Source organism: Aythya fuligula, chromosome 3 (genome assembly GCF_009819795.1).
Source record: "Aythya fuligula isolate bAytFul2 chromosome 3, bAytFul2.pri, whole genome shotgun sequence".
Taxonomy (NCBI): Eukaryota; Metazoa; Chordata; class Aves; order Anseriformes; family Anatidae; genus Aythya; species Aythya fuligula.
In genome coordinates, this window is record NC_045561.1 from 18,658,124 (window position 1) to 18,682,038 (window position 23,915).

The 23,915-nt window shown below is 37.4% G+C and overlaps 1 protein-coding gene across 1 annotated transcript in view; it reads left to right on the forward strand.

Moving 5' to 3' along the window:
• The first annotated feature begins 240 nt into the window (after window positions 1-240).
• Window positions 241-23,915, forward strand: part of CENPF (centromere protein F) — a 37,276-nt gene continuing 13,601 nt past the window's right edge. Inside the window, exons 1-12 of the mRNA XM_032184806.1 lie at window positions 241-304; window positions 777-981; window positions 2,361-2,557; window positions 4,316-4,431; window positions 5,965-6,056; window positions 8,785-9,055; window positions 10,474-10,676; window positions 12,696-12,821; window positions 14,255-14,383; window positions 15,935-16,057; window positions 19,350-19,485; window positions 20,631-23,395. Coding sequence (XP_032040697.1) covers window positions 820-981; window positions 2,361-2,557; window positions 4,316-4,431; window positions 5,965-6,056; window positions 8,785-9,055; window positions 10,474-10,676; window positions 12,696-12,821; window positions 14,255-14,383; window positions 15,935-16,057; window positions 19,350-19,485; window positions 20,631-23,395 — 4,320 coding nt within the window. The 5' untranslated portion in view covers window positions 241-304; window positions 777-819. The remainder of the gene's footprint in view (window positions 305-776; window positions 982-2,360; window positions 2,558-4,315; window positions 4,432-5,964; window positions 6,057-8,784; window positions 9,056-10,473; window positions 10,677-12,695; window positions 12,822-14,254; window positions 14,384-15,934; window positions 16,058-19,349; window positions 19,486-20,630; window positions 23,396-23,915) is intronic.

A 23,915-nucleotide genomic window follows, 5' to 3' on the forward strand; every position in this document is an offset into this window, starting at 1 on the left:
TTTCTTGACACTTTTTCAAACCACGAGTTCCGGCTGGACACTGAAAGCTCGCTCTGACGAGCCTCCCCGCGGCCGTTACCCGCCGGCCCTGCCCGCCGCCCCGCCCCGCCTCCTCCTGCAGCGTTTGAACGCTGCCGAAGCGGCCAACCCGGAGCGCCGGCGGCCGGGGCGCACCAACGGGCGGCGGGGCGGCGGCAGGTTTGAAGGGCGGCTGGGTGGCGGCGGCGGGACGGCAGGGGACGGGGACTCTGCCACGGAGCGGGCGGGGGGCGGCTGCTGCCGCCGGCCGGTGCTGCTCCGAGCCGTGAGTTGGGGCTGGGGGGCTAAGAGGGAGCTGCTCGGGTCGAGTCCCGGGGTTGTGTGGCTTGCAGGAGCCTGGGACGGGCTCCGGCTGATGGTGGTCCCTGCGTGAGGGGGGGGGCTGAGGTAACCGCCGCCGGGTCGGTGCTGGGTGAGAGGCGAGCGTAATGCGGTGTGAGCATAGGGATAAGGTGCTGATAAACGGCTGCTGAAGGGTGTCAGTCGCATGCATCTGTGAGAACAGAAACCCTTCTTTTGTCAGGGGGGTTGATTAAGGTGGATTTCCTCCATCTCATCTTATTTTGACACTTCTGTCTCATTAGGACCTAATAGTAAAAGTCCCTTCTTGGTGGCCTACAACTCGAGGTTGTACAATACTAAATTCTAACTACTGCTCATCATAAAGAGGCAATTTATTTAAATAAGAGGCTTATTTGATGTCTGTCAAGGTCTAATTGTACTTCCTTTTGTTTCAGGTATAGCTACCATCCATTTGTGTAAAAGAAGAACCCAGTCAGTATGAGCTGGGTTGTGGAGGAGTGGAAGGAAGGCCTGTCCCCCCGAGTCCTTCAGAAGATTCAGGAGCTGGAAAGTCAAGTAGACAAGCTTAAAAAGGAGCGTCAGCAAAGACAGTTCCAGTTAGAGTCTCTGGAGGTAGCTTTGGAAAAACAGAAACAGAAGGTAATGGAAATACTACAGTTGCTTCCCTACAATGCCATTCTGCAAGCCAAACACGATTATAAAGCTTTATAATCTCTGTTGTTAGAAAGTGATTTTGGTTTGTTTCTTTCCACTGACTGAAAAGGTAATGTAGAAATATAAGCTGCTTATCTTCATCATTATTTCATAGCTGTTCATCATAGTCTCCTCTTCTTTAAGTTCTCATTGAATCTTAAGGTCATTACTGCCTTTTATCAGTGTTTGGCATGGCTGTTGATGTCCAGGTGTTTGTTTACTTAGAGACCTTCTTCCAGGCTTTGCTTTGTGACTAAGAAAAACATTTCTTTATTGTTGTGCTTGTTAAAAATCTTGACAATAACTAGACCTATCCTCTATCATCCTCTATCACAGAGCCGCACGATTGATGGCCTCTTACTGTTTCTCCTTGCCAGTGTGCACCTAATTTGTCTTATCTGTTGCTTTAGATTGTGTGCATCTCATTTCTGTTTTTAGAGATTATTTTATGATATTTTTGACAAATTTTGTCTCATCTGGCTCTACACTTGCCCTCCTTGTCAGGGTACTTTTGTGCCTCAGTCAGGAGTAATCCATTTGACTGAGTTCTGCTTTGTAACATTTGAACAGGGTTTAGAGGCAATTGACAAAGGTTGCCTTTTACTCCTGTTAGCTGTTACAGTTTTCTAGCAAAACTCAAGCCTAGTAGTTTACCTTGACTTTTTTCCTGTGACTTTCCAGGTTCTTGTCTCATCTTGTCTCAACTGCTGTGTTCCCCAAACAAAAAGAAGGGTTGTATTCAAATAGGTGTGTTTTAAAACTCTTAGCTAGTATTAGTTGCTGATTCTAATACTTAATACTTATCAGCTGAAAGCAAAGCTGAATGGAATTCTGGAGTTGTTAATTCCCACTGGTTAGTGCTGAGCAGCAGGTGGCTGTAGTTTGCCTCAGAAGCTGGAGAGAAGGCAGAGCAAGTCTCTGTTGTGTGTCTCTATTTCTAATTTAAAAGCTGTGACCCTTGGTAATTGTGCATCTTCTGTGTAGTGAGTCAAGGTATTCTGATTGCTAAATCTGATAGATGTGAAGAAGTGAGACAATCACTGAGGAGTGATTCAGCGTAGACTAGTACTTAAGGTCTAATGAATTCTTGATGAGATTGTGTCTAGTCAGTAAATAGGAGTTGTTTGGGTGTTAATGTGATGAATTCTAAGAAGCATTTTTTGTTTATACCCAAGAATATTTGAACAGTGTGTATATCTGAGGCTTTCAGTGCTGTCAGGGGTTTTGAAAGATTGTGAAGAAAATAACAGCATATAAACTGTAACTATTACTTTAAGTTGAGCAAAGACTTGAGACAACTCTGAAATGGTCCATATTCCTAATAGGTTGAAAATGAAAAAAATGAAGCTGCAACTCAGAAGAGAGAGAACCAGAGCTTGATGGAATTGTGCGAAAGTCTTGACAAGGCAAAGCAGAAAATTTCACATGATCTTAAAGTAAAAGAATCTCAAATCAACATTCAATCAGGGCAGCTGAATGACAGCAAGAAAGAAATTGAAAGACTAGAACAGGAACTGAAAAGGTGAGGACTTGCTTTGTCTCTAATATAAAAACAGTTGTTTTCTCATGTTTTGTTGATTTCTCATTTGTGTGTTTTCACACATGCATGCACAGGCATCTACACAAGTCTCTGTGTCACTTCACTTCAAGCAATAAGCACCTATGGTTCCTGTTTAATTTGGGGGAATTTTGTCATACCATGTGATAAGAATCTGCTCATTCTAGGATAACAACAACACAAGTTGTTAGCATAACTGAGTTACTTTGCAAAAGTAATCTGCAGAGGGCTTGGAGCTGCAAGATAATTGCACAGATAACTCGATCTTTTAAGATCAAGTCTCCCAATAAAATATGAAAGCTGGAAGAAGGGGTGAACGCTTCCTGGAGTAGAAGCAGTTACCAAAAACCATGGTGCTGTGACTGAATCACTGCATCTGGTTGCATTGGTTAAGAAGTGATTCCTGTTCCCTGGGTACAGAGATGGACGTTTGGTGGAGCACCCTCTGGGTGCAGAAAGAACCTTTCCCTAACCCCCAGCCTGACCCTCCCCTGTCCCAGCTCCATGCCGTTCCCTCAGGTCCTGTTGCTGTCCCCAGAGAGCAGAGCTCAGCGCCTGCCCCTCCGCTCCCCTCCTGAGGGAGCTGCAGGCTGCCATGAGGCTTCCCCTCAGCCTGCTCTGCTCTGGGCTGAGCAAACGCAGGGACCTCAGCTGCTCCTCATACGTCTTCCCCTCTAGGCCCTCTAGTTTGATATACTTATGCATCACTACTATATTGTGCTGCCCAAAACTGCATGCAGTACTCAACGTGAGGCTGCATCAGAGTAGAGCAGGACAATCCCTTCCCTTGACCATCTGGCAGTGCTGTGCTTGGTGCACCCCAGGACACCGTTGGACTTGGCTCATTCAACTTGATGTCCCAATAAAGTAACTAAAGAGGGAGCTGCATTGCACTTCCTGTTTTTTCTCTTTATACTTTTTTGTCATCTTTTTACAGTTAGGGAAAACTAAGGAAGCTTGAGATATTGACTGTTGTGAGAAGATTCTAGATTTTAACAATTTATTACACGCAGAAACATCTTTGTGCAAGGAATTGCTGAGATCCATCAAGGAAGAATCCAGTGTGATTCAGCAGGGTTGTTAGAAACACACTGAAATATAGAGTAAACCTACTGTAAAAGGCTGGCTGTGAGAGGTTACAGGCTGGGGATTTCACATTTTTCCATTTCCAAAACCACACAGAAAGCTTAGTTTACTGAATTCTCTACTGTCCTTTGTAGTTCTTTGCATAGCTATCCACTACAATGGATTACGTGTAGCTTGACCCCCACTATCAGTTTTGATCTTGTATTTGGGTCTGCTTTATCCTAGTTGATCACTTACCACTTCATAGCACCTGACACCCCCCTGGGAGAAGAATCCTTGGTGTTGTGCTATAAAATGGAGGGGAGAACGGAGCAGGAAGTTGTGGAGCCACTAATGTGATGGGCTGCAGCCTGGAACCATTGCCTGATTCATCTGGGCTCACTGGGCAGGACCAAAGCTGCTGTTCCATTGGCTGCAGTTCCTGTGTGTAACTTCCCAACTAGTGATGTGGCTTTCATGGATGAGCTTGTAATTGTTCATATTCACAAAAATCAGTTGGAAATCAATTCTAATTCCAAATGGATTTTCAAACTAAGCACTGGAAATCGTATTTACTTGTGTATTTTGGGCTCTTAAAAATAGATAATTGACCTTCTGGTTTCCATTAGTAATTTCTCCTGTTTCTTTCCTAAACAGATACAAATGTGAGCTTGAGAGAAGTCAGCAAGCATTGATTACAGGAGACTCATCATTCAGTGGTACTCCACAGAAAAATTTAACTGCTCCTTTAACACCAGTTCAAAGTCATAATGGTAAATGAATTTTTCTTCATCTAGCACAGGTAGCCAATTGTCAGTTCCCTTGGAAGGTGGGAGAGGTGTTTTGAATATTACACTTAGGTACTGAATTGCCTAATCCGTACTGTGTAGCTTATTATGAGAGTGCCCAGTTTGTAACACTGTAAATTCCAAGTTTAAAAAATAGTAGTGCAGACTGAACTGTTACTGCAAATATTACACCTTTTCAGCAATACATTGATGGGCATTAAATAACAATAGGAATATTTATCAACAGACTGCAGCAATCTTTTTGAATGCTTGTTCCTAGTGTCAGCTCTTCCCTTCACATAGTGAAGAGCAAATTTCTTCTTTCATGTGCTGCAGGTGCTTTAACTAAAGTTCAATCAACAGTCATTTGTTTTCTTTAGGAGATTATTTTTGACTTAGGATATTATTGTGCATAATAATCTGCACAATTAAAACAAAACCTCTGTATCCACTTCAAAGCATCACTTCTATCTTCAAATTAGTGACATCAAATAGATTTAAAATATTTGAATGAACTGGAAAAACGAGAGGAAGATTCTATAACAGGAGAACAGTTACATAGCCAAACACCTCAGTGCTGTATACACTGAAGAACTGCAATGGGTTCAATACTGAGAATGCTTTATTTGCTGTGAACAAATGTTCTGTGTGTTTGGCGTCTCGGTCTTACTCCAATTGGAAATCTGAGATATTTTCATGTATTCTTGTTTCTTTTAATTCCCTTATACATATCCAAAAAGGGGTGCAGGACTGGCGATGTCAGGTATTCCAGATTCACACAGAAGTGTGACCTTCCTGAAGTAAGGATTAGGTTAAAGTAACCTTAAAATGGTGTTGTTGCAGAAGTTTGTTTTCATTGAAAGCTGGTATGTTATTTGGGATGTTACAAAGTATTCTAGCTCTAGATTTTTTTTTTTAAATGTAGAATTATTCACAAATTCAAGAAAAGGAAAGCAAGACTTGCTTTAGACTAATATATTCCTTCTAAAATTTCAGCAAAAGAATCCTGTCCGATACCTATTACATTTGAAAGTTGCTAAAGGGAAAGATCCAGCCTCTGTTTGTTTCTTAATAATGTTAATGCTACTGGGCTGGTAGTGTAAAAATTATATATATACATATAGATGTTGTGTATTTATATATACGTACGTGCATGTATCATTAAATATATATACGTTTTTGAAAGAAAAATATAGATACATGTTCATTATTATATGCATTATACACATTTTTCTATAGATATTACATGTTGTCAAAAAAAAAAAGCACAGAAATAAACTCTGGCATCGGATCCTTACTTTTAACAGTTGTGTTTTCATTCTAATGTCAAGTTCCATGTATGCCACAGGTGTACTTTTGAGGCCCTAAATTACTAAGCATATTTATATAATCATTTCTTCATGATCTTATGCTTCTGACAGCTGTTCATTTTCATCACTCCTGTGATAGTATATAGGTAATCTTTTCTAGCCTTTTCCTAAGTTGTATTACGAAAAAGTATTCATTATGTCTTTGTAGATGCTAAGTTTGAAGAATTAGAAGAAAAATACAAGAAGGAAGTAGAAGAAAGAAAAAAGCTAGAATTAGAACTGAGAACAATCCAGGTTAATGTAAGTATCTTTTGAAAATAATGTGTTAGTGCCAAGAAAGTTAGTACTGCTTAAACTTGGAAAATGAAGTGGAAACTAAATGACATATATTCTGTATCACTTCAAGTGTAATTTATATATGTATTAAAAAGATTAATCAGTGTGTCCTGCCATTCAAAGTAATCTATAGCCAGCATAATTGAATAGCAAAGGAAAGAAGGATATTAAAAATGAGAACATATCTTTCAAAACCTAGAAGTCTTGGGCAGTCAAGGACAAGTGAAAGCAAAGCAGTGCCAGTCTTGACAATTTAAATATAATAAAATAGTAAAATATCTTTGAAAAGATTACAAGAAATAATTCACCCAGCAAGCAAAAATCAGTAATTTTTTTTTAAAATGTGTAAGTAGTAGCCAGTATCTTAGAGGACCTCAGAGGCCAATAGGTGATGAAGTTGTAAAGGCTCTCATTGAGAACAAGAAGACCAAATCTTTTTGACTTGGTATTTACTCTTTAAAGGCTAAGATAGCTATATATATATCAAAGCCTTTCTTTATGGTGGCTGAATATGTGGCATAGACTCAAATTGAAAAGCCAGAAAAAGTCTTAAATGAAATTGATCAAATGAATGGTACTAAAAAACCCCACCAGATACAGATAATATTTACCAATGAATTGATACAGCACTTCAAAGTGGGACTGCTGAATCACTTTGATGTGCAACTGATTTCAGTTTCCTCTTGGCTCTAACAGGTGGCAAGGGTGATACAAGTTCTTAAAAAGGCTTGCAGTACCAGTTCCTGGGAATGTAGTTTACAAAGACCAACTTTTGTCATGGACAAATTGTTAGAAACTTAAATAAAACAGACTAAATGTATTGATGCATGTGTATATATAATACATGGAGAAAAGACCAACTAACTGTTTATTATTTGTAAAGGTAAATCATGCCTCACATATTTTCAGAGGTGTGTGGTTCAATTTTTTGTTAGAGTAAATCAGAGAACAAATGTGATTAATTCAATGTAATGTTGCTGGATATCTAAAAGGCTCTGAAAAAAAATAAACTGCTTTGATAAGGTGGAGTTCCTCTTGTGAATTCTGGTAAAGATTGAGGGCTAGGAATAAATAGTCAGTTTCTGCAGCTGGGGAATGATCAGCAGTGGAGCCTGAAAAGGATGACTGCAGAGAACAGTGCTATTCAGCATATTTGGTAACTATCTGAAAAAGTGTTGAACAATATGGCTGAAGTCCACATGACTTTATTATAATACATTGCAATAGCTAAGATATCAAGTTCAGTTCAGCATCAGAAATGTGAAGTAATGCACCTGGAAAACACAATCTGAACGCTGCATATCTGATGCACTCCGGCTCCAAATTTGGTGAAAATATTCTAGGAAGTAATTCTGTAATTATTGTGGCTAGATCTCTGGAAACTTCAATATTATGTTCAACAATGGCAAAAAAGAATTATTTTATTTGAAGTAACTAATGGGGAAGTATTTTTTTGCCTGTGTTCCTTGCATGCTCCACAATTCTGGTCATCTAATCTGAAAACAGGTATAGTAGAATGGGATGGTTCAGAGATAAATGAGGATCAAGAGAGGAAACAGAAAATGGTCATTTTTCTATTTTCATAAGGCACAATAACAGTACCAGCTCTGCAGGATTTGAACAAAAACTATTAAATGTTATACAGTGTTAAAAGACAGAACTCTTTGTCACAGAGTACCGTAAAAAAAAAAAAAAATACAGACAGATCCAAAAGAGAAAATACAGGTGAAACTTTTCAGTAAAAATTAATTCCTTTAATTTCCAAGTTTCAAACATTTGTCTCAGGAACTCAGGAAATTTAAATAGCACATCAGGGGAATGATTACCTTGTTTATTGTTAGGTTTTTATGTTTCCTGTCCATTTAAAAAAAAAAAAAATAAATAAAATTATAAGATTGGAGACAGTATCCTGAACTATAATAAGTTTCTGGTCCTAGCACAGCTATTTCTACATGAGAGCATATTCTCTGGTTGAAGTCAGACTGGGCATTACCTGGTTTAGAGCATTAGTTTAAAAAAATAGTAAATAGGAGGCATTTGAAAACCCATTTTAAAAATACAGTTGGGGGCATTGTCTGAGTTTTTTTCATTTAAAACATTTACAAGAAGGAAAAAAATTAGATTTGGACTGTCACTAATTTTCCTATGCAAAGAGGTTACAAGCTGGTACCTAGAATTTTCTGTTAGTGTGATTTTGGCTATTCTGTGCATAAAAGGTTCAATAACTGGGTATATTCTGAATTTACCTGTGTTTGTTCGGAATAAATATGGGGCAGATATCAGATGTGTTAGACTGGACTTCTATATTTCTTGCAGCTTACTTGTGTCAGAAATTTCCTGTTAGAATGCAGGCATTGATTTTGGAAAATGTAGGAGGTAAATGGTGTTTCTCTCTTGAAAAACACAAAAATCTGGAGATGTTAAACATAAACACATAAAACTCAGTTTTTCAGGGATCCTGGTCTGTGCTGATAAGTACCTGCTATGCTTTTATACTTGAATTAATGTTATTTTATTTATGTAGTATAAAAAGCAGTGATATCAATCAGTAATTTGCAATGGTGTATGATGTGTGTTACCATAACAATTTGAAATGACCATGACCTATTATCTAGTTATTAATAAATGAGTTTTGTTATATGTCAGCTGTAGAACTGTGTAAGGATAGATCTTTTTTTTTTTTTGGTCACAGAAAATAAATCAGCCGTATCCTCAGCAAAGCTCTTTGAGTCATAGGGAGATTGCTTGGCATCAGGCTTCCTCATCTGTGTTTTCATGGCAACCAGAAAAGACACCATCTAGAAATCAAGAAACCCCTGCAAAGAGAAGTTCTACAACATCCTATTTTCCATGGGAAAAGGAAACAAATTCTAGTATAATATCAGAGAAGAAGGAGTTTGACAACAGCTTTGCTGAGAATTATAACTCTTCACTCATCACCCCGCTCAGAGCACAAAACCAAGGTATCTGGTATATTTCTTTAAAAGCCAGAGGCAGCCTCCTGTATGGCTTCAGGAGAGCTGCTGAGTGGATAGAGGAGAGGCACTGCAATTAGTGCTTTAGTGAGGAAAAGAGCAAGATACCTGTTGTTGCCTTTGGCAGCTAGCTCAGCTGGCTACTGGTGTGTGTATTCACAATGACCAGCCAGTACGTGGAGATTATCCACAAGCTGTGGTAGCTTTTACATAATGGGTGTGGGATTTAGGAGGGGAGTTTGTATTTTATGGTGTGGGCAGGGGATATCGCACCAAAATTGAAGGAGAACAACCTTTTCTAATAATTCCATTGCTTATGGAACAGTTCTCTTAAAACAAAGTTAAAACTTTTCAGGATTTCATTCCATTACAGTGTATTCAAAATTCTCTTGTATTCAAATTCAATTATATTTTTCCTTAATTTTGTATGACTATTGAGATTTATGGCTGAGCAATATCTGTTTAAAAATTCATTGATTGAAAGTGCTTAATGCATAACTGAGTTCATCCATAAAGGATGTTACAGGAAGCCTGGGATAGAATAAGATACTAAAAATACAATGAAAAAGCAAAATATGATGTTATTTTCTGCATGTTGGCAGAAATACATTTTCTCTGATATCTGATAATTGGAAGCGAACAAGGATTTGTTTAGTTATGGATTTGGTGGCCATTTACTTAAACCTGCTATTTGGACCAGGTTTTCCACTAACTGCTTTTTGCAGGATTTTTTTTATTTTATTGGTTTTTGTATTTTCCAAATGTTTATTCAAATGTCTACATGTAAAACTTCAGTCTGGGCAGTGTTTTTTAGTTTGGAAGCCATATGAATTCAGTATCAGGAGAACAGGTTTTTGTGTATTAATTGCTAAATTTTATTTATTAATATTAATCCTTGATAACAGTCCTGTAGCCGGCTAATGCTTTTTAACATAAAATTGCATTGTGATTTTGGAAGGCAGACTCCTGCTGTTGTATAGTATAACAAGGTCACTTGGTTTTTACTTTTTATATATGTAGCTTTAAGGGCAAGAAAAACATTAAAATGTGCAATAGCTCAAAAATCTCTTTGAAGCAAAGGCTTACAGTTGCCCCAAATAAATGTTTGCAGTGTATAGCTTTCCTTTAAAAATAAATAAAACAAAGATAAAAATCTGTTGGGTACATTTTTCTGTATTTTTTAAAAACAACAAAGGAAAAAAAATAACAGCAGAATAACAAATTGTCTTTGCTTTTGTAACATTTGTGCCTGACTTTGCATTTTGCTTGTGCTCTCATACGTTGCAAAACAAAATTGGTTGATTTAGTCAACTATCTTATTGTCTTGATAGTTATAGTCATTAAGATGACAGTAGTAGAAAAGAGTTGAACTTTTATCTTTTATCTTAACTGTTTTTAAAATTCAGAGCTAAATTCCAGTGTTAAAGACCTAGAAAAACAACTGCAAGCTCTAGAAAAAGAGAAGAAATCCCATATGAATAAACATCAAGAGGCTGAACTCAAGCTGGACAGAATGAAGTTGGAATTAACACAGAAGGATAAAGTCATAACTAAAACTAGAGATAAAATAACTCAAATGACAATGCAACTCAATCAAGCAACGACACAGGTGAGATGTTGCATCACATCTTCTGAACATCCTTACAATCCATTACCAGTATTAACGTGTGTCATTTTTCAGTCATTTTAGTAAGAACCAAGTTACTTTGCTAAGTTTCTTGGACATTTGCTGAGATTCCAGTTTTGAGAAGACTGTTAGTTTGTGTATTACCTGTAAAAATGTAAGTATTCATAAGCAGTTGCCATTTTCTGGAAGGTTCTTACTCCACCTGAAGAAATATTTTTCATCCATTAGGTATAGCCCTCAGGCAAGATTGACTGGATTTTTGAAAAATAATTTTAGATTAAGTTCTGTAGAGCAACAGTGACATCTGGTGGCAAGTTGTGACACTGAACAGACTGTCGTGTAACTGAGAACTGAAATCAAGTCTTTTTTAAAAAAAAAAAAAAGTGAAAAATCAGAAGTTGTTGCCTAAAATACAGTATGTTGTAGTGAGATAATCTGGATTTTAAATGACTTGTATAAACTAAAATCTGGGTTAAAATGCCATGCAAGATGATGTTGAGAATGTATGTAGTTTTAAAATAAGATTCCATGATCTAATCCTAAGCAGTTTGCATGTGTAGGCACACTAAGTAAAGAAAAAGATAGTACAATTTGTTCAGTTTGTTTAATTGACGATTTAGAGTGTATTTAAATATATAATACATAAAAATGAATCCACTTGATTTTTGCTGTTGATCATGCCAAGAAGAGAACGCTACTGTTTAAAATCATTGAGTTAAAACTGCAGATAACCAGTTAGAAGTTCCCTTTTACTGATCAGCTGAGTGACAGCATCTTCCTCAACTCCTCTTTCACAGCATTTGACAGATATGAAAATAGTACCCTGAAGTAATCAGTGACTAGTATACACATGATTATTTGAATTTTCACATTTCCATCTATTTTTTTTCTTTTCCTACTATTTTGACTTGCCTACAGAATAGGAGAAAAATATTTCTGTGTCTTCTCCAGATATAATGATTATTATCCATTTTTCTCAGCAAGTTTCTACCTGCTACCTCAGTATATTGGAAAGCTGTGCTGTTTCCCACAGCTCCTGTATTGGTCTGTAAAAAATAAACCTTTGTGTGTTGAGGGTTAACCCATATGTCTTTTGGGAGAGAGAGAGCGCGTAACATTTGGCTGTAGGAGTAGGACTGGCTGGCCCCGCTTGAGTTGAGGCACAGCCTGTCCTTAAGGTACCGTGCAGCATCTCCTTAGCTCAGAGGCATCCTTTGGTCCTGACAGCTGAAAGTTATTCTGTTCTGTTACATTTTCCTTCTCGCACTGCAACTGGATCTCTGCCCACCATTCGTGCGTTGTACGAATGACGCTGAGGTTCTGGATTTTAGTTTCCAGCCTCATATCCCAAATTTAATTTCCGGCATGTCTCTTGCATGGTTGTCACTACCACCATTCCCTGACTGCAGCACTTCCCCTGTGTTAGACGTTCTCACATATTATGAAGTTGGCAGGGTTCTGACTGGCAGGCAAGTTTCCATGGGATCTTACAGGGGCTCACGGTCCCTGCGGTCTTCTTAATAACCCAGCATCCCTGTACTGCTACCTGCATCTTGTTTTCTTATGGCATAAAGGCACTGTTATTTCAGTAAGTCATTCACCAGCTTTTGTTGCTGGGGAATAAAACCAGTCCTGTTCACACTTTCCCATTATTTCTTACCCTCTGGGGGGAAAAAAAAAAAGGTGTTTAGCCTTAACAGGCTGTTTTTGGAATAAAACCAGATTTTACTTTTCAGGGAGTTGGGTGATATTGTACCACCCTCTTAGATAACATAATATTAACATAGTAAGCTAAATGAGACAGCAAGCTGACATATTCTTCATGTGGAGGTTAAACTAGAAAATACACTGATTTTTTCATAATTAAAGTCTGAATTGTGGAAAAGACCCACTTGTTGTTCAGGTAGACTAAGATAATTACCTTTTTTTTTACGTTCATAAGCTGGACAGAAAACATCTCTTGCATTTTTAACGTTTGGGATTGATAACTAATTATTGTAGGTCCAAATGATGGAGCAAAAGATGAAAAGATTGTCTGAAGAACTGAATTGTCAAAGACAAAATGCTGAGAGTACTCGTCAGTCTTTAGAACAGAAAATAAAGGCTAAGGAGAAGGAATACCAAGAGGTAAGGCGGAACTTTTTATAAAACAATACTGATACGTGAGTGCAAAAAGTGGTTTCATAAAATCTGACAGTAGATGCTAACCAAGGATCTCAGAGAGATACAGGACCTGGTCTAGAAGTGATAAATAAGAGTTAATCTTTGAATAATTATTGCATGAGAAAGAGCGTCAAAAGATTCAAACAGAGCAGTAATTGTATTCATCCAAAGCTGGGTTTGAAGAAGCATTATGTTGTTGATTCTCCCTACAAATCCAATCCATGTTGGCTGGTGCATGCACCGACTGGAATCCTTCATGGGGGTGGCGGTGCTGAGAGCAGAGAAGCAGCACAGCACCCTGCTTCACGGGTGCTTTGGTGCTACAGCCTGCTTCAGCAGCTGCTCGCTTGGATGCCAGGCAGTCTAGGTGCCATGCACAGGAACTGCTCCTGTGAAGAAGACTATTTTTGTTAAAAAGGCCTTCACAAGGCTACTATGTAAATCCACACACTGTCATTCTAGGTTGTTCAACAAGGCCAGCTGATGTGAGGAACGCTTTCTCTGTAGTGTTTGTCATCTGTAAGCTGTTAAAAGCTATTATGAAGTTTGTTTAATGTTCCTTTATTTGTATGAACTGGATGCTATGCATGGCAGCCAAATCCCACGTGAAGGTTTTGTTTTATGCATTTGGGCATCCAAATATGTGGCCTATCTTGGGAATATCTCATCTGTGCGTTTTTCTCAGGGGAGACTTTTCTATTCTGTGAAACCTAAGCCCTGTCCTGGTCCTAATGAATTCTGCCCTGTGAAGCCTTTTTTGTGTGTCCCTTGTCCCATTTCTGTTTCTAAAAGTCAGGTGAGATTCAGGTATGCATTCCATTAACTTCTAGGCAATGGCCTGGGACTTCTCAGGCTTTATTCAGAGATGGTAACGTAGACTGGTTTCAGAGTCTAAACAGTTTCCAATGTTCTCTCTCAATTTTTGTTTGAATGTTTCCATCTGAGCTTCAAATTTCCATAATTGTTGGGTTGCTGTGGGACATAAAGGCCCCATTTCAGTGAAAAAAAATGAACCCTACTGTATGGTATGCATATAATAGCAAAGAAGAGATGAATTTGTCTACTTGTACTTTAATGTAATTTTTATTTGAAACACATCCTGAAGATAACAAATTTTAATACTGATACTTCTACTAGTTTTAGATTTTTTTCCCTTTTCATGATATGAACATTGCTGTAATGGAGTTTTTAAGCAGATGACACAAATGGTGTTACAGCCATTCTTGCCCATGAGAAAGAAGTGTGCATCAAAGTTGTTTTCAAGTTTTTGTTTATTGTGTTTCAGAGCAGGCAGTATCGGCTAATGAAAATCATTCTGTTGTTGGTTCAGTAACCGAAATAAAAACTTGTTTTAATTTGTGTATTTATTTCTTTGATATTGTACCACTGTTTTCTAGGAGCTAGCTTGTCAGCAACGTTCCTTACAAAAGCTGGATCAGCAGAGCAACCATGTAAGAAACAAACTGAACCAGGAGCTACAGCAAGCCAAAAACAACTTCAACTCCCTGCAGGCAGAATTTGACAAAGTAGGCTTTTTACGCTAATATCTTCTATTAAGCTTAGGATTTACTGATCTTGACAGCACTGCCTTAAGTTAATTCTACATAAAAAAAAAAAATAATAATAATAATTAATATTGAAGCTTATATTGATGTTTTGTGCAGTTTGTATTAGCTGTTTTGTATTTACCATTTCTCACTGAAGTACTATGTATTTAAATGTGAATTGCAGGGTTTAGAATGTTTGGGGCTAATCTACTTTCCACAGGGAACAGTGCAACTGAAATAAAGCTGCTGTGTGAGGTGGGACTAGTTGGGGCTGATCACAAGAGACAGCTTGTACAAAGAACCTGCAGAGGTGCAGTCTGATTGTAGAGCTAAACTGATCAACAAGTAGTTGCCTTTTGGAACCACAGCCCCACTTTATGCTCCCTATTCATGCATTCCTGTTACTTCATTTGTAGCAGCACCCTCACTCATCTGAACACACAGAGAGATGAAACAAGGACTAAAAGAACAAACAAAAATTATATATAAATAATATATAAATAATAAGAGTTTCCCATTAGTTTAACTCTGTGGACTTCCTCTCCACAAAATCCAGATGAATCGGGGCTTGTATGAGGAGGAACCTGACTACAAGGGAGGTCTCTCCCACTGACCATTAGATCCCACTAGTTGTGATGGGACCACAGTTTTAAGGAAGTTGGAAAGCAGCAGCAGTCTAAAGAGAGACTAAAAAAGATACATATGTATGGGTCAAAAAACTCTTGCGAGCAGCTATAAAGCAGCAGAGCAAACTGAATTATTAAAAAGGGCCATGAGTCTTTTGAAAGCCATGCTGAGAAGGGCCATTAGCAGGGAGGCTGAGCGAAAACAGTATTTCTGAAAGTGACAACAGCTTTCTTACAAGCTTGTTTTATTTTAGAAATGTAGTTCTGTGAAAACATTGTCAAGTGTTTTCAAGGGAGGTTTCTTTATGCACATCTTATTTTACATGTACTTACTGAATAAATTGATTTTGTATAGAAAAAGAAGTGCTTTTAGTTCTTTCTCCAAGAAAGCTAATTTATTATCTAATTATCTAAGAGTAGATTTTATATTATTGTTTGTTTTCCTGTTTTGGCTTGATAATGCCATTTCCTTCTATTTAAATCTGGAGCATTACAGGACTGTTTCAAAGAGCTACGACGTATTCAGTTTCTTCAAAATACTGTGTCCGTGGAGTGAGAAGAATGGTTGTGATTCTTCCTTTCTGATTCACATAGCTTACCAACAAGGCTATTATGCTGCTAATCTCATTTTAAGCCTAGAGTTATCATAGCAGTGATGTAGCTGCAAGTTGGATGTATTAACCCACCTCAGACAGTCTATATGTATTTTAGAGACGTTATCTTTCTGATCAGAGGGAAAGGAACTGAAATGCAATAAGAAGCTGTTTTCTAAACCACTCTAAAGCAACCTTAGGTTTGTGCTGGGGTAATTTTTGTAATAGAGTGTTAGTTTAAGCATAGGAGGTTTAAAAAAAAATGTTATGCCTGTAAACACAATGTGAATTTTCAATGCTCGCTCTTGCAGATAATGGCAGCAAAGCAACGCTTGGAACGTGATAGCAGTGATCTCACTCAGAAGCTGTGCAGAGCAGAGCAGGCTCTATTAGCAGCCCAGGCTAAGGAAAGTGACTTGACAAGAAGCTTTGAGGTAAATAATGCAGAGGAGTAACGGGTACAATTAATAATATGAATTAACAAGCTGTAAACGCTCGGACTGTCTAGTTACCCACATAGCATATTTCCACATAAGCCATCTTAAAATGTTTTTATGAACTATCTTATTAATACTTTAGTCATGACACAAAACAAGGTCTTCACTAACTTCATGTAGACTAATGGAATTTGCATATTTGGCTGAAGGATTGGGATTACAATACTGTAGCATTACTGCTGAGCTTCTAGTTCATGTTGGACTTCTGTTACCAAACATAGCTTTTTGTTTTAAGAGATTCTTGCTTTTAGTCATGAAATAAAAATGAATAAATATTTGTCTGATTTTTAGAAGTAAATTCCAGAATCATTGACAGTTTCTTTGGTGCATGCTGCCAAACTCAAAGATTTTCTGCAGATTTACTATATCCTCTTTTGAAAAAATTGCATTATTCTAAGAAGAAATACAGTTCAACACATACACAGTGCTCCTAATGCTTCTCTCAAAATAAAGTTTAATTCAGAGAAGTTTTTGGCTGTGGACATACTACCTCATTCACTTGTGCAAAAATCTTTTCAACTTTAGCATCTCCTTGGTCTTCTGTTACATTATTTTGCTTTGGTACAATCAGAGTGGAAACACTAGAAACACTTACAATTGTGCCACTAGGAGACCTCTTAGTGAATTTCTTTTATTTTCTACTTCTAATTCTCCAAAAAAAGGGAAGGGAGCTTGATAGCTATGTAATCCTTGTCACTAATTTGTTTCATTTAAACACTCTTATCTTCCTTGTTGCCCGTTATCATGAGCGGGTATAAAATAATCTGGCATAATTTCTGCCAAAAAAATTACTCGGCAAAATTTTATGAAAAAAATTAAAGTAACACCAGGGTTTTTTGACCAGATCAGTACAAGCCTTGATAAAGCTTTAGTATACTGTGAAAGTTTAGGTGCATTCCTGCTGGTGGATTACAATATCTGGAAGCATTGCCAGGTATTGGAATGTGACTATTTAAAGTGTTAATTGTTAGAACAGTATTTCACAAGGCTTTGGCCCAGCTGACTAGCACTCTTTTGTACAATTCCCAGGCACAGTTTGGGAGTTCACACGAGCCTGGCACTGTTCCCAGCAAGCAGTTTGGTTACAGCCACCTGTTTTGGAAGATAGAAGATTTTAGTGGTACAGATACAGGCTGTTCCGTGCCACTTGGCCTCAATGCTGGATTGTGGTCCTTGGCACATATTTATTTAGCAAATAAATGTAGCCAGTGCCTTCTAGTGGTAATGCTAATCAAGAATGTGCTTGTTCTTCCAACATATCTCAGAGGAAAACATCTAGAAAGCTTCTACTCATTCTCAGTGTGATCTTTCATATTTTTAATTAAAAAAAAAAGAGGGCTTTGTATATCAAATATTGTGGGCTCATACCCTTTCTTATTTTGAAATTATAGACTGAGGTTAGATTTGGTACAGGTGGTTTTAGGGTTGGATTTTTTTTTTTTTAAATTCTTTTGTCAGAGAGCGCCTTAATTTGTGGAGATAGCATTTTTACTGCAAATTCTTGGAAATGCTTCTTTTTATCTACCAATCTTGTATCCACCTTACTGGTCTGTAACTGTAATAATTTTTTCTTCATATATATTTGTGTTGGCCAGACAACTGAACAGCTGGTGACAGTGATGTTTCAGAACATGAACAATATATTTATGAAGAAGCTGAGTCTGGGGGAGAAGGTAGCACTTGAAGAGATCAGTAACTGTGTTTTTCTCTGTCTTGACTCACACAAGACAATGTGGTATAGTTAGCAGAATTTAAGGCCTGGCTGTTATCCTTACTCTCATAAATAAGTATAAAGCAAAAAAAGTCATCGGGAAAGTCAACGAAGCCTCCAAGACTTCAAAACAATTTGAAGTTCCTCCTGAAATCAGTACCACCAGTATATAGGTTCTGGACTTTGGTTTAATTTTTGCTTTTTCAAGGCATAGTTGCAGAATGGATAAATTGGGTAAAACAACATACAAGTAGAAGCATTAACTGGATTGAAACCAAATTGATTCTATTGCTTATAGCTTTGGAAAGAGCAAACGGCTCATTGTTACCAGATACTTTGTTAAAGCATGGCTTCCTGGGTCTTACTGAATGCTGTTTATTGAAAACGTTTGCACTGAATCAAAATAATTGGACCATTCAGCCTTTTTAATTTCTTAAACTTGTTTGTTCTTCTGTCCATAGATCACCCTAAATGTTCTAATGAACAGGCTTGTTCAGTCATGGACTCGTATTGCATGTACATGCGGTGCTTTGAAAGCCGGAAGTTTGAGTACTACTTTGAAAAATTATTGTTGAGATTGCCAGAAAACTTTGTTCCTTGAAACTTTTGTGTGACTTTTTTATTATAAATTCTGTGTAGGGAAGGCTGTGAGTAGAAGGGAAGGTAACTGCTAGTGACAGTGACAATTTTAATCATGTTCTGAGGGTGATTTATTTATGTTGTTTCAAAAACAAGCCTGCCATGCCAGCAAGCTTTTAATTTTTTTCATCCAGACCTTTCTGTTTCTTGAGCTTGGCTTTTGTGAATTGCTGTCCATCTGCTAGTAGTAAACGGATGAATAATTGACGGCCTGTTTCCAATCGGGCCATGCCAGAGCCATGCCATCTGTTGTCCAGCAGCACAGGAGTTTAGAGAAAAAAAAATTAGTTTCCCTACAAGAACTTTTGTTTTGCTTCCTAGATGCAATATAGTTATGTAGTTGGCTTTTTGCTTTTTTAAAACTCAATTTATTTGGAAGAAAATGCTCTTAATGGCAAAATAACCCTCTGGAAGTACAAGCATTTCTAAATAAAATTTGAACAGTGTTGCCACGATAATATTTTTTAGTAGAAAGAGGACTTTGCATGAGATAAGTGAAATTTGATCTATAATTTTCTTGTTAAATTTGATGCCATTTCAGGAGTTTGTTTCCTTTGTTGCTTTAGGAAAGCACCCTAACTTAATCACCTCTTATTTTGTAGGATATGTTCTGTCCTGCCTCTTTGGGGTAGGTCATCTGGAGCTGTTTGTTGTATGCAAACAAAGGGTGTCCTGACTGTGTCAACTGGCAGCATCCCTCAGATGCTGTCAACGAGTTAAGTTTATGCTCAGCTAATGTTCTCGAGCAGGGCTTAGGAATCAATGTCCATCTGCCCAGAGAGGACCTAGTGGAATATCTGTCTTCTGATTGAAATGAACTGAATTCTTTGATCTTGACAAACCTTACAAAATCTGGTCCTTCTTTATTTTTTGTTTTAGGAAGTGAAGCAGGAAAAAAACCTTCTGGACTTGCAATTTGAGAAAAAATTGCAAGAGATCCACCAGCTTGAAGAGGAACTAGAAACAGTCAAGCAATCTTTAAAGCAGAGCCAGAATTTTGCAGAAGAGATGAAAAGTGAGTTATGTATTCACATTTGCAGGACTCCTGATGGATGCTCAATAATGCATGTTTGCTGCAATCCTCTAAACTTGATTGTGAATTAAGCAAAAGGGTTTCCTCTGTGAGATATGATTATGATGGTATTTTTAACCAACATTAAGTTTGTCTGAAATGGAAATGAATTTTTATCTAAACATATGCAATTCCAGAAGATACACAATTTTGAAATTAACTGAAGTATACTGAACTTACCAACAAACAATTTCAGAGAATGCGTTTAAACCAGGAAACTTCTGTTTTATAATTCTTGTTTATTTGAATTTAAAAAAAAAAAAAAAGGGGGGGGGGGAAGGAAAACGTTATGGAGCTACTGATTGTTGATTCTTCTTTGCAGTGCTTGTTTCTAATCGAGAAGACAATTTTTCAGGAATTAAATTGAAATATAAAATATTCTTTGTAGTTCTGCTGGATTTGACTAATAAAAGGGGATAGATTCCCACTTGCTTCTGTGTGGAAATCAAACTTAATGTGAGCTTTTATAACGAAGATTTTGAATTTGATTTTGTTTTCCTGAAAATTAATGCCCACACTTTTCATTGCCTTTCAACTATTGATTTGTTTTTGATTGGGTAGACAATTAGCAGTCCTTACGAGCTATCTGGAGGAATGTATTATCTTTTTCTTTTTTGCTACTTGTACATGCTGCTTCTTATTCTGTTCTTATTAAAGCAGAGGAACAATTATGACAATTTTGAAAAATGGCTGTGTAGAATTAAGCATCTTTTTTGGCAGAAAAGGAACACAAGAATGATTCATGAAAAGGTCATACTGTTACAGGTCCTGTAAAAAGAAAAAAAAAAATGTGAAAATGACACAGAAATAACAGGTAGCTAGTCACCTGAGAAAACATGTACTTACCAGAGTGGAGTGCAGACTTGTATTAGGCTGCAGAACAGAACGTTAACAATGTCTAGGAGTACACAGTGTCTGATAGCCTGAAGTGACATAACTAATCCTTTATCCTGTGAGATAACTTACGAGTAATACTTTGCACTGAAATGATCATTTAAAAGAGTAAAAATAGTAATTTCTCATTAAACATTATCAGTAGGATGGCCAATGTTGTCTGACAATGATGTGATGGTGTTTTCTGTTTACAGATAAGAATGCTTTACAGGAAGCAGAGCTGAAGTTACTGGAAGAGAAATGTATAAAGCAAGAAAGCTCATCTTCTGTAGAGCAACTGAAACTAGCTTTAGCTGACATGGAAAAGCAGCGAGATTCTACCCAGGACCTGATCGAGGAAAAAGAAAATCATATTAAAGAACTGAACTGTAAAATAAATAAAATGGAGGAGGAATCAGAAGCTTTGCAGAGTCTCCTTGCATTCAAACAGAGAGAATATGAAGAATTAAAAAAAGAGACTAATACTTTTTCTCAACGGAATAATGAAAATGACAACTTACTGCAAATCAAGGGTGAAATAGGAGAAAGTAACATAGAACAGATGCATGAAAGCTTTGTGACAGAAACTAAAGAGCACGTTAGTAATTTGCAAGCAGATATTTCAGCATGTCAGACATTTGTTGGACAAACTTCAGCTATTCTTGAAGAAAAGGACATGCAACTGCAAAATCTGAATGAAAGACTAAAAAACCAAGAAGCAGAGCTTCAGGATTTAAAGATCAGTAATAAAATGCTTGAGGATTCAGTAAGACAGCTGAAGCTCATGTCTGAGACATGGGATTCAGAAAAGAAGGGCATGTCTTTAATGATCTGTTCATATAAAAAAGAAATTGAGGAAATTACTCAAGAAAATGCAACCATTAGGGATTTAAGCAGAGCTTTAGAGCAAAACCAAGTAACTTTACAGGAAGCAAATAAAAATATTTCTAATAGTTTAAAGGAAAAAGAAGAAATCATTTCTGAAATGTCCAGGAAACATAAGGAGGAAAAACAATGTATTGAAGCAAGAACTGAAGAAATCACAAGAGAGCTGAAAATTTTGCAAGAAAAGTATAAAGTGGTAGAAGAAGAAAATGTAGGCATAATGGGTATTCTGAGAGAGCAGACCGTTGAGTTTGAGGAAAAGAAAGCAAAATTAGAACAAAAAGAGAAACTAGTACTTAGTGAGAATAAAGATATCTTACATAAACTAATAGCCTCAGAAGAGATAAAAAAGGATTTGATTCAAGAACTTCAACAACTACAATCAGAATTTTCTGACATCCAACACGTGCCCTCTCATGAGCCTGACTGTTTAAGACAAGAAATATTAAATGTTGAGGCAAGACTAAATGCAATGCAAGAACAACAGGACATTGTATTTCAAGGCAAGGAGCAATTGGTGAAGGAAATCGAGACAAAACATGAACTTCTGGTATGTGACTTTAGTTGCAAAAGGAGACTCTGTTCAGAACATTTGAGGAAATGCATGGAAGAAAAAGATGCTGAGCTGAATAAACACCAATTTAAGCTTCAGCTTCTTCAAATGGATTTTGAGGACAGAGAACTCTCCCTAGAGAACTGCAGGTTAGAAGTGATACAACTGAAGACTGCTTTAAGGGAAATGGAAACAGAACTTGAGGAAAGTGTGAGAGAGAAAGAGAGACTGCAGCAAGAACTGTTGTCTGTTAAAAAATTGGAAGCTTCATATTCTCAGCTTACGGTATTAGGAGAAGATTGCCACTCATTGGAGTATAGTGATAATGATGTTTCTCAGAACTGTGGAAAACGAGAAATGGATGAAAGTTATTCACCAGTCTTGTTGTCATCCTCTTTGCAGGTAACAATAAGCAAACTGAGTGAGCTGGAAAAAATATATGAGAAGTTGCAGAATGAGAACATTGCATTAACCTCTGGATTTGAAGACTTAAAAACTGATGGTATCGCAGATATTAATAAGGTGGCAGAGGAAGAAGAGAACATAATGAATAGTGCAGATACAAATTTAAGAGCTGAGAAAACTACTTTTCCCAATGAAGTTATGGATCCAAGTGATAACAGCGATTTGAGAATGCATTGTGATAATAAGGAAATGTCCTTCAAAGAATGCAGTGCTGGACCTAGTTCTGACTATGAAGACTTAAAATTGTCCAGCAAAGAAATTAAAACTCACTTTGCTGAAGTGAAAGAGAAAATTTTCTCTTTCCAGAATGAGCATATAAAGTTATATGAACATCATTGTGGTATGATCTCAAAGATATCTGAGCTACAGTCTTGCATTGAAATACTAAAGGCAGAAAATGCTGCATTGTCAACAAGTCTGAGCAGTGCTCATACAGATTATCTGTCAGGGCCACTATCTTCTAGCCAAAATGGCACACAATCTAAATTAGATGAAACGAAATCCACAATTTCTTTCTCAGGTCTCTGTTTCTCAGAAGTAAGTGAGGTTGATAATTCTTTTAACAGTGGTATGTGCAAATGGACAGAGGAAATTAATCAGCTGAAAAGTTCTGAAAAAATAAATTCAGAAGGTGCAGCAAATGTTCTGGTTGAAAATTGTCATAATGATACCACGCTGGACTCTGTTAAAGAGACCGGGAGCATTACTCCTATCACATCTAACCTTGAGGGTAGAATTGAAGAACTTGAAATGCTTTGTCAGACATATGAGAAGGCACTCAAAGTGCTTGAAGACCAATTTCACATTCAAGAGAATATGAAAAATGAGGAAATACAAGAGCTGAAAAACATTATACTTTCAGAGAGAAAAGAAATAGATCATCTTAAACAACAAAATCTGTCAGACAGGGAAGAGTGGCAGCAGAAACTGAGTAACCTGACTACAGAAATGGAGTGCAAACTGGCAGAAGAAAGAAAACAAACTGAGAATCTGTCTTTGGACTTTGAAGCAGCGCGACTCCAGCTACAAGTCCTTGATTTAAGTTCTCATTCACAGCTGTGCACTGATACAGAAAATGTAAGTAATTGCTCTTGTGCAAAACAGTTTCACGTAAACCTCTTGGTTTATGGCAAAGCCAAATGAGGATTTTACTGATTTGAAAATAAATATGTTTAAAGTAGTACCCACAGCCATTTGGTACCGTTTAAAGAAAGTAGACCAATAATCTGTACCGTGAATTCTGGCCTATGCATCCCAGGGATAATGAGAAATAAAGTCAATGGGTTTAGTCCACTAGAGTTGTGAGAGTAGTACAGCATGTGCCACTTTGTTTTTCCATCAAGTGCTGTGTTAGCTGGTGCACGTGTGCTGTATGCACCTGTACTGCGTTTGCAAGCTTTAGATCTTCTCTGATTTAATACAGCCTGCTGAAGATGCCTGCACTTCCCACGCCCCTTCATGGGACCATAAAGAGCAAGCTAGGACTGCTTCCATGCCCCTAATTCCTTTTAACGTTCTCAACAGCAGGACAGAGCTAGTTGGTAGCAGAACAGCTAATTCTCAGTTCTGCCTAAATTCTTCAAAAATACCTTAGAGG